General features: G+C 46.6%; 1 protein-coding gene across 1 annotated transcript; it reads right to left on the bottom strand.

Annotated features, from left to right (window-relative positions):
• Positions 1-3346: 3346 nt before the first annotated feature.
• Positions 3347-6331, bottom strand: LOC118578864 (preferentially expressed antigen in melanoma-like protein 1). The gene is made up of 3 exons (XM_036180120.1): positions 5834-6331; positions 4942-5508; positions 3347-4107 (listed from the first exon to the last, which is right to left on the bottom strand). The coding sequence occupies exons 1-3, from the start codon at positions 6163-6165 to the stop codon at positions 3762-3764; spliced, it is 1245 nt and encodes a 414-aa protein (XP_036036013.1). The 5' UTR covers positions 6166-6331; the 3' UTR covers positions 3347-3761.
• Between the last annotated feature and the right edge of the window lie 4727 nt (positions 6332-11058).

Genomic DNA, 11058 nt, shown 5'->3' with positions numbered 1-11058 from the left:
GACAGTGAGACAGGTCCTGCTCCTGATCTAATTCAAAGAGGAAGATGGACACTGAAGGAACTCCACCCACATGGAGCTCATCTTCTTCTTGGCAGAACTGGCCATTAGGGTAAAAAAGTGTTCTTGCCTGGACTGCTTGACAATATGTTGTATAAACTGGACATGCAGGACCCATAGGAAGGTGACCACTAAACTTGCCTAAACAGGATGAGATGGTTCTTCAGGTTCCTGCCTCACAGAGGAGACTGCCAGACATTCTGCCAATGAACTTTGCCGATAAGCGAGACAATCCTTCAAATTTCCTGCTTCACTAAAAAGTCTGCCAGAGCTGGGCGGTAGTGGCACCTTTAATCCCAGCACTTGGGAGGCAGAGCCTGGCAGATCTCTGTGAGTTTGAGGCCAGCCTGGGCTACAGAGTGAGTTCGAGGAAAGGCGCAAAGCTACACAGAGAAATCCTGTCTTGAAAAACCAAAAACAAACAAAACAAAAAGTCTGCCAGAGACTCTAGGCCTGTGAACTGAAGGTGGATGCCCCAATGTTGCAGAGGAACCTTGGTGACTGTCCAGGCAGCCAGATGTCTCTGTCATTTCTAGAACTTTGGAAGTTTCTTACAATGTATTTCCTGTTTACATTATAACCTTCCGGGGTCTTTGATGGAGTTGAAGACTAGATAACTATCATTACATTTTTCCTTAATTATGATAAAAGATAAATTAGATATAAAACTTTAGACTTACTAAAATATGATGATAGAACATTTTAATTTTCCTAAATACTAATAGACTAGATATTATAACTGTAAGTCTTGCTTGATAACTGTTTTTTTATATGTAATTTTACTATGTTAAAGTTAAAACCTTTTTGATTAGTCAGAAAAGGGGAAGTACTGGAAAAATGGGATGTCTTTCTGTAGGTTGTGAATATATGCTATTCCTATTGGTTAGTAAATAAAGCTTTTTGGCCTATGGTAAGAAAACTTACAGCCAGGCAGAAAATGCAAGGGCTAGTGAGTGAAGGGTGGAGGTGAGGAGATGCCAGCCTTGATGTCCAAGGAGCAAAATGCCAGCAGATTGGTAACATCACGGCTTTGTGAGAATGTATAGATTAATGGAAATGGGTTAAGTTATAAGAGCTGGGTAACAAGAAGCCCAACCTACAGGCCATACAATTTGTAAATAATATAAGCCTCTGTGTGTTTACTTGGGACCGAGCAGCTGCAGAACTCAGGTGGGAGAGACTCATCCCAACCGCGGGGCCTGGCAGGACTGGAGAAACTTCCCACTACAGGTAGATCTTAACATCTGCATTCCAGTTCATCTTTCCCCCAGACCTCTGTGATGTGTGAGTTTATCTGGGTTCCAGTTGGAGAGGATACAGTTTATGGAAAGGCATAGTATCAAGAGTCTGGGGCAGCTGGATATGGTGTCCAGTCAGGAAACAGAGAGATAGGAATATGAGTGTTCTACTCACTTCTGTTTTTCATTGACTCCAGGACCACAACCTACAGGGTGGTGCTACTCACACTAAGGTGAGTCTTTCCTCCTCAGCTGCATTTCTCCGGAAATAGTCTCACAGTACAAACTGAAATCTGACTCCAGATGATTCTAGGTCTTAGCAAGCTTTACCTTCACAGTGGATGGTCCCTCACAGCCTAGGTATACTGGACTGCCAGCTCCTGCTCCATTGGACAGTAAGTCTGCCTTACTCCCAGTTTGCTAGTCTGTACATGATGCACTGAACAGGACAAGAATGATATGGCAGACTGATTGTACACTTTGATGCTAAGGGTTCTTGGGTTTCAGTCTCATTGGTCAAACAACATGGTGGCTGTCTTAGAAAAATCATAAAACAATGTCCATAGGACCATTGTTCTCTGTGTCAACATGACCTCTTTTTCTCTTTCCTTCTTTTTTCTCAATATATAGCCTTGGCTGCCCTGGAACTCAGAGATCCATCTGCTTCTGCCTCCCAGGGACTGGGATTCAAGGCATGTCTCACTATGTCTGGAGTGTTTAGTTTTTGTTTGTTTGTTTGTTTTTTGAGACAGGGTTTCTCCTTGTAGCTTTGCGCCTTTCCTGGAACTCACTCTGTAGCCCAGGCTGGAATCGAACTCAGAGATCTGCTGGGCTCTGCCTCCCAAGTGCTGGGATTAAAGGTGTGTGCACCACAGCCCGGCCGGTCTGGAGTGTTTAGTAACGTCATAAAAGCTGATTTTTTTTTTCTGCTAGGGTTTATGTCTACTTGCCCATATACTCTTGGTTTCATTCCTAAGCTCCTAAGTGGCAGTATTTTATGAGTGTAAATACACGATGTATGTGTCACAGTAATGCTGGATGGCAGCTGGCTCACAGACAAGGCAGTCATCTAGCCCCAGCAGCACAAACCATTTTTGAATTATTTTAGAGTTGTGTTATGAGTGTTTTGCCTACATGTATTTCCTTTTTTTTTTTTTTTTTTTTTTTTTTTGGTTTTTTGAGACAGGGCTTCTCTGTAGCTTTGGAGGCTGTCCTGGAACTCGCTTTGTAGACCAGACTGGCCTCGAACTCATAGAGATCAGCCTGCCTCTGCCTCCCGAGTGCGGGGATTACAGGCGTGCACCACCACCACCCGGCACCTACATGTATTTCTATGCACCACATGCATGTCTTGTGCCCCCAGAGGCCAGAAGAAGGCATCAGATCCTCTGTAACTAGAATTATGGATGATTGTGAGTTACCACGTGAATGTGGGAAATCAAATCCAGGTCTTATGCAAGAGCAGCAAGTACTCTAGAAGTGCCGAGCCATCTCTCGAGCCCCCACAAAGTGCTGCTATATAACATGCTACTATTGTTTACTGAGGGACAGAACAAGCCACAGGATCAGTTAAAATACAGAGAAGCAAGTCTGATGGTACAATAGTGATATTTTATTTGTATTGAAATGTAATTTTATTTGTATGTTAATAAAGTTGCCTTGGGGTCAGAGCAAGCCATAGCAGAAGCTGGGTGGTGCTAGTGCATGCCTTTAATCCCAGCACTTGGGAGGCAGAGCTAGGTAGATCTTTTGTGTGTTCAAGGACACAGCCAGCATGGCAGACACACACCTTTAATCTCAATACCAACCATGAAGACCTGGAGGTCTGTACAAACAGGCAGTGACGAGGAGGTCATGTGGCTGGGTTTACAACCAATGAGAAAACAGAACAGAAAGTATAAATAGACAGGACACACAGAAGTAGGTCTCTGGCGGAGAGGAGGAACCGCAGAAGCAGTGAAGGGTAAGGTTTTCCGCTCTTGCTCTGACCTCGTGGTTTTTAACTCTGCAATTGTTCTGTTTCTTATTTAATAAGACAGTTACATCTACAGTACAAGCCTATACTCAGGAAGAAGAAGGCAGAGGTAGGGTCACCGAAAGTCACAGGACCTTATTAGATCTGAAGGGGATACCAGGCTAATCATCCAGGTAGGACTGTTGGTCCCGGTGTAAAACCATGTGTGGTGTGTCCTCCTCTCACCGGACACCTGTGTGTTGCCTTTTGCCTCCCAGTGTCCACAGGAGAGCCTGATCTTCGCATCTCATTAGGCATCCAACAAGTCCCAACACACACACACATCATGACTCACATCCAAAGCAGGAGGCATAAAACAAGGCATGCTCTGGCTGCCCAGCAGTTCTCCCCACATCTATAACCTCAACACAAGGCTGAACAATCATCTCAAGGTTCTTGGTCACTAAGATCCTCAAAGCTTGGGATAAGGAATATCTGTGACCCTTGGTACCTCAGCCTGATCTTGTGATGTCCATTCCCTCAAGATCATATGAAGATAGATAGTTTCCGTAGAAGTTAAGCCGGGTGAGCTGGGTACAGTGTCTCAGGGCAGGCAGGATGGCTTTGAGTTGGTACTCCATCAGTTGACAGCCCTCCAAGTCCAGGGTAATCAACGTAGATGAGGTTTTCAGTAACAGAACTCGCAGGGGCTCTAGGCTGAAGTTAGTCAGTTTGATCCATTTCAAAATCAGGTGTTTTAGCTGACTGGTGCACAGGAACTCACACATATGGGTCCAGTCTGATTTTGAGAGAAAACAGTCGGTCACCAACAGTGTCTCTAAGGGTGTCTTTAGCCACCTAAAAGAAAACAAGAAGACAGTTCTGGGAATATACAGGTGGTCCAAGATCTTTCTAATCACATGATGAAAGTCAGTAGGCCACTGTGCTCCAAGACGAGAGTCTGCTCACTCCAATCTGTACTGAGGCCTGTCACCATCACTGCCAGATCAGCTCAATCCAAGATGGCAATTCCTTCCCACACACACAGGTAAGTCCAAGGCAGGTGAAAGCTGGCTACATGTGTGTGGGTTCACGGACCTGTCTCATCACAGCCTGTTCCGGTTCACAATGCTTCATCCTGACCCTGACTCTCAGCTCTGACCTCACATTTCCTATCTACTCACCCTCTCTGAAGTCAAAGGGAAGCTGGGTATGGTGGTACACACTTGTGATACTACCAGGGAGCTGAGACGAGAGGGGAACTGAGTAAAGTACATGCCAATCTGATTCCCAATCTGGACTACACACGATGACCTCATCTCAAAAACCAGCCTGTCCTTGATGGGGAACTGGAGGCAAGCTGAGCAGAGCTGTGCCTCTGTACAGTACTCCCCTCTACAATGTCATCCTCTTTTTCCTTTACATCAGAGCCCATTCGTACTAGATCTCATTTCTGAGGAGGCTTCCCAGCATGGTACCCCTTTTGAAACCAACCCCAGCTTGGCCCTACTCCTCTGTATTAGTGGTTATGTGAGGCCTCTCTCCAGGACAGCAGATGCAAAACAATGCCCTCATATTCTAATGGTTTGGCAATGTTAATCTACCAGTGGCTGAAGACAGCTGGTGGCCACTAACGTCTAAAGGAACAAGGCTTTGCTTTATTCTGATGAAAACCTGACCATCTCTCCTTACCAGAACAGCTCGTCCAGGTGACCCCTTAGGAAAGAGACATTGTGTAGATGCAGGCTCCGGAGGTGCATCAGGTTGACAAACTGAGAGGTGAACTGGGTGATGACCCGCTGTTTCTCCACTGGGGTGAGAAAGAAGCCAGACCGGAGGTGGTAGAGAAGAAGACTGCGCAGGTACCTCATCCGGCCCAGGTAAGGGGAGAAGTTAAGCAGGCAGGTGGGATTATTCATGTAGTACAGACTCAGTTTCTGGACAGAGTCCAGATCCAGTATCTCCAAGACTTCTCTGTGGTAGTTAACGGACATAGACCAGATCTGTAGGTGGCCACAGCACAGACTCATCAGACCTTCCCTCCGATCCACCCACTGAACGATGAAGGACTCTACAGCGTCTAGTGGGCCTCTCTTGAGGACCAGGTCTATCACCACCTTCACCAGCGGCTTCAACTCTGTTCCTGAATGATCCACCCTTGCTAGAGTCTCACTCCAGTCACTAGCCATGAACACAGACCACTTGTCCCACATAGTCAAAGGCATAACCCGTAAATCCAGCACTTTCAGTCTGCACCTCCTGTGGGTGAAAGAGGGAAGAGTCTCAGCACAAAGGCGGTAACCACTGTCCTATTCTCATGCCCTTCTTGAATCCAGCCGTCCTGCCTCTACTAACTGGGAAGCAGGGACAGAGTCTTTCAGCCACTGCCGATTCATGAGTCCTGCATCCATCCGCCAGATGAGGGCTCAGCAATGGCCACAGCCTCTGTAGTTCTCCAAGCTGGAACCACCAAAGCGTCTGCCCCATCCAATGCCTACCCTCTCTCCCCCATTCTACCCAACCCCATCTGTGTCTGCTTCTTTATTCCCAAGGCCTTCTTTCAGGCCATTTGGGTCTCACTCACCTGTGACGAACCTTCTGGAAAAGCAGGCCATCAAGCCCAAACAGGATAATCTCTAAGATTCTTCTGTAGGCGGCCTTCCTCGTGATCATGGCTCCCAGTGGGAGGCAGGGGAAGGGCCAGACCCTCACCATTGCCATTACCATGGTAATGTATCTCCTTCTGCAGGCCTTTTTGAACAGTGATGGGAAGAAATATGAGGGCACATCATCCAGAGCAGAGACAGCCAAGGCCAGGTTCCTCAGGAGGCTGTCCTCTGCCAGCTCCTGCAGTGTGGGTGGGGACTTGCAGCTCATCCTGATGGATCTCCAAGAAGAAAGCTCCTGGGGCAACATTTAAAAGACATCCTTACATGTAAGCGCTGAGACACTCTTCCCACCCTGGACAGGAACTAACTAACTCGGGGCCACAGTCACTGCTCTGAGAGTGGCAGAGACCTCAGTTTAGCTCACTCCACTCAGTACTCCACTGACCACAAAGCCACCAAACTTCCTGCTGGCCCCAGAGTATGGTCTCTCAAGCACGCATGGCCACAGTTCATCCCATTCACTTCCAGCTCGGGCACTGGGTTCCATTCCCAGTGGGAAGTGAGTCCCGTGCACTCTAGAAACTAAACTCCAGCTCTCTGGGGAAACACGTCTCATTCAATACCCTGTTATGGCTGGAGTGGTGGCACGCAGCTGACACCCCAGCATTCAGGAGGCAGAGATTTACCTTCAGTTAGAGGCCAGCTTTGGGGGGAGGGGGAGAGAGGGAGTAGCAATCACTATTAGAAAGAAGGAGCGGTGGTAGTGGTGTAGTGATAGCTGGGAGTGGAGAGGGGTGGTAGGCCTGTAATCTCAGCATTTGGAATGTGGAAGAATCAGGGCTTCGAGGCCAGCCCCAGCCACATAGCAAATTAGATGTTAGCCTGGGTCACATCAGACCCTGTCTTAAACAAGACATTATAATACTATGTCTCCAAGCCAGAAAGTTCTTAGAATGTAATTTAAGGACATACAAGAGAAGAAGCAGAGTACTCAAGAGTCAGAGGGATCTCCTGAGTTTGAGGCCAACTAGGGCTACACAGTGACATTTTGTCTCAATAAATAAAGAAGTATCTTCTTATCTCAACTCCTAAATAGAAAACATTATGAATCCTTTCCCAGTTTCAGGCACAATGAAGAGAAAGTTTCACCTTCTCTGGTGCCTGTGCTCAGACACCTAGTGGTCTGCTGGCAATGAGTGATGCAGACTGAGAATCACTTAAAAAAAAAAAAAAAAAAAAGATATATTTATCATGTATACAGTGTTCTGCCTGCAGGTCAGAAGAGGGCACCAGATCTAATTACAGATGGTCGTGAGTCACCATGTGGTTGCTGGGAATTGAACTCGGGACCTCTGGAAAAGCAGCCAATGCTCTTAACCTCTGAGCCATCTCTCCAGCCCTGAATCACTTATCCCCATTGCCAACAGTTTTCTAAAATACAGCTACCGCACCCACACCGGCAGTTGGATAGCTATGTTAACATCAAATTTTTATTTCTGTTTGAGACAAGGTCTCCCTGTGTGTAGCCTTGGCTGGCCTCAACTCACTATGTGAGCTGGACACCTGGCTCAGTGGTTAAGAGAACATGTTCTTGCAAAGGACCTGGGTCCAGTTTCTCAGTACCCACCTGGCAGCTCACAACCATGCATTACTCCAGTTCCAGGAGAGCTCACTTCAGAGCACCAAACACTCATATGGTGCACATAAATGCATGCAGGCAAAACACTCACACATAAAATGAATGTCTTTTTTTAAAAATTCACTATGTAGACCAGGCTGGCCTCCAATTCACATAGATCCACCTGACTCTCTGCCTGAGTACTGAGATCAAAGGTGTGCACAACCAAGCCTGGCCAGCAACTTTTTATTTTTTTTTAAAGATAGGGTTTTTACTATGTAGCCTCGGGGCCCTGAAACTCAAATATCCAACTGCCTGCGGAATTAAAGGGAATATTTTGATCCAATCTGTTAACTGCTTTATTTACCATATTATACATGAAATGGCAAGCCTCCTATCTTCAAGGACTAGGAAGGCAGGCAGGCACTAACAGCCAAACTGTATTTTTATTAAAATATATGAGCAGGCATGTTTATATTATTTTTGTGGTGCTGAGAACTGAACCTGAGTGTCATACATGTCAGGGTATTTGTACTAGTCTACAAACTGCCATTAAATATTTATTTTCCCATTCATTCATTTACTTATTTATTTATTTCTTGATTCTTTGCCACAGGGTTTCTCTGCGTAACAGTCCTGCTAACTGGGCCTAGTGAGCTGTATCACCAAGCTCTCAATTAAATACTGACTGATGGATGGATGGATGGTTGGATGGACTGATTGGATTTGAGACAGGGTTTCTTTGTGTAATAGCCCTGGATAACTTGGAACTCACTTTGTACATCAGGCTGGCCTCAAACTCAGAGATCAGCCTGCCTCTGCCTCCAGAGTGCTGGAAATAAAGGCATGCACCACCACTCCGGGGATCAGAAGTTCAATTCATTCCTCAGTATATAGGCTCAGTGACTCAGCATTTAATCCTAGTATTCCGGAGAATTACGCCTGCCTGCCTGCCTGCCTGCCTGCCTGGATAGTCAAGTCTCCAGTGGGCATCTAGATTAACACGGAATGATTCCGGCCCAATCCTCCCCCCTCCGCCTGACTTGACGGGGTAATTAAGGAACAAAGCGACATACCAAAGAAGGACAGAGGAGAGATATCTCCTAGCCGCAGCAGGACCAAGATGTGACTCCTGGCTCAAGGATTCCGTCTTCGGTTCCTCTGTTGCCCTGCCTTTCCTGGAGCTCAGTACGTAGACCAGGCTGGCTTCAAACTCCCAGGGACCTGCTTGCACGCCTTTGGCCCAGTACCGGCTTCTGAAGCTTTTTTTTTTCTTTCCCTCCAGACAGGGTTTCTCGTGTAGCTTTGCTGAAGCTTTTACAGGCACTTTCTAACTTCCACACCCCCAAGCAAGCTCAGACCTCAATACAAACCGCCACCTGATTGGATGTTTCCGTCTCCACCCATTTCGTTTTTCTCCAATTGAATCTAGAGCCAGATGTTATGGAAAACTCTTTAACACCAGCGCTCTTGAGGTTGAGGCAGGTGCCTCTCTCTGACTTTGAGCCCTTCCTATTCTAACTAAATATTGACTTCCAGGCTCCAGCCAGGAGTACTCGATAAATCAAGTCTGTCCTTTTTTTTTTTTTTTCCTTTTCTTTTCTGAGACAGGGTTTTTCTGTGTAGTTTTGGTGCTTGTCCTGGATCTCGCTCTGTAGAACTGGCTGGCCCGGAACTCACAGAGATCTTCCTGGCTCTGCCTCCCTAGTTCTGGGATCTAAGGCGTGCGCCACCGCCTCGCAGCTAAACTAACTCTCTCAATCTCTCTCTCTCTCTCTCTCTCTCTCTCTCTCTCTCTCTCTCTCTCTCTCTCTGCTTTTCTCCATCTTTCTGCTTTATTTTTTTTTTATATTTGTGTTTTAATTTTACACATCAGCCATGGGTTCCCCTGTTCTCCCCCCTCCCGCCCCCGCCTTCCCCTTACCCCCCAGCCCACCCCCCATTCCCATCTCCTCCAGGGCCAAGACTCCCCTGGGGATTCAGCTCAGCCTGGTAGATTCAGTCCAGGCAGGTCCAGCCCCCTCCTCCCAGGCTGAGTATAGTGTCCCTGCATAAGCCCCAGGTTCCAAACAGCCAGCTCACGCACTAAGGACAGGTCCCGGTCCCACAGCCTGGGGGCCTCCCAAACAGTTCAAGCTATTTAACTGTCTCACTCATCCAGAGGGCCTGATGCAGTTGGGGGCTCCACAGCTTTTGGTTCATAATTCATGTGCTTCCATTAGTTTGGCTATTTGTCCCTGTGCTTTTTCCAATCTTGGTCTCAACAATTCACACTCTTACAGTCCCTCCTCTTTCTCAACAATTGGAGTCCTGGAGCTCCACCTGGGGCCTGGCTGAGGATCTCTGCATCCACTTCCATCAGTTATTGGATGAGAGTTCCAGCACGACTGTTAGGGTGTTTGGCCATCTGATCACCAGACTAGGTCAGATCAGGCTTTCTCTCGACCATGCCAGTAGTCTACAGTGGATGTATCATTGTGGATTTCTGGGGACACTGCTGGTGGGAATGCAAGCTTGTACAGCCACTTTGGAAATCAATATGGTGCTTCCTTAGAAAATTGGGAATCCATCTCCCCCAAGACCCAGCTATACCACTCTTGGGCATATACCTAAGGAATGCTCAGTCATACCATAAGGGCATTTGCTCAGCTATGTTCATATCAGCATTGTTTGTAATAGCCAGAACCTGGAAACAACCTAGATGCCCTTCAACTGAAGAATGGATAAAGAAAATATGGTACATATACACAATGAAGTAGTACTCAGCAGAGAAAAACAATGACATCATGAGGTTTGCAGGCAAATGAATGGATCTAGAAAAAATCATCCTGAGGGAGGTATCTCTTTTTTTTTAAATTTATTTATTTATTATGTATACAGCATGTATGACTGCAGGCCAGAAGAGGGCACCAGATCTTATTACAAGTGATTGTGAGCCACCATGTGGGTGCTGGGAATTGAACTCAGGACCTCCGGAAGAGCAGTCAGTGCTCTCATCCTCTGAGCCATCTCTCCAGCCCCTAAACTCAGTCTTTAAAAAAAGGGAAGGGAGATTTAGCTCAGTGGTAGAGCACTGCGCAAGGCCATGGGTTTGGTCCTCAGCTTCAGGGAAAAATTAAAATAATAATAATAATAATTAATTAATTAAATAATAAATAAATAAAAATAAAAAAACAAGCGGAGTAGGGCGGTGCCCATCTTTAATTCCCACATTCAGGAGGTAGAGGCAGGAGGATCCTGGTGAGTGTGAGGCAGTCTCGGTCTACAGTAATCTCCCAGACAACAGCTCTGTCTCTCTGCCTCTCTGTCCCCCCGCATCTATCAGACAGTGTTTGAATCTGATCTGTGTTCCCCAAAGGGAAAAAATTAAGATGGGGCCAAAAAAATTAAGATGGGGCCGGGTGGTGGTGGAGCACGCCTGTAATCCCAGCTCTCTGGAGGCAGAGGCAGGTGGATCTTTGTGAGTTCGAGGCCAGCCTGGTCTCCAAATCGAGTTCCAGGAAAGGCGCAAAGCTACACAGGGAAACCCTGTCTCGAAAAACCAACCAAACAAACAAACAAAAAAATTAAGATGGGGTTAAA

The sequence above is a fragment of the Onychomys torridus genome, chromosome 2 (genome assembly GCF_903995425.1).
Source record: "Onychomys torridus chromosome 2, mOncTor1.1, whole genome shotgun sequence".
NCBI lineage: Eukaryota > Metazoa > Chordata > Mammalia > Rodentia > Cricetidae > Onychomys > Onychomys torridus.
This window is presented reverse-complemented; position numbering and strand designations above follow the sequence as displayed.

Bases quoted from the DNA above. Each gene is read 5' to 3' on its own strand.
- LOC118578864 (XM_036180120.1), bottom strand. From the start codon at position 6,165: ATGTTGCCCCAGGAGCTTTCTTCTTGGAGATCCATCAGGATGAGCTGC. The intron at 5,509-5,833 runs GTGAGTGAGACC...TTTCACCCACAG, and splicing joins TTCCAGAAGGTTCGTCACAG to GAGGTGCAGACTGAAAGTGC. The intron at 4,108-4,941 runs GTAAGGAGAGAT...GTTTTCTTTTAG, and splicing joins CACCTGGACGAGCTGTTCTG to GTGGCTAAAGACACCCTTAG.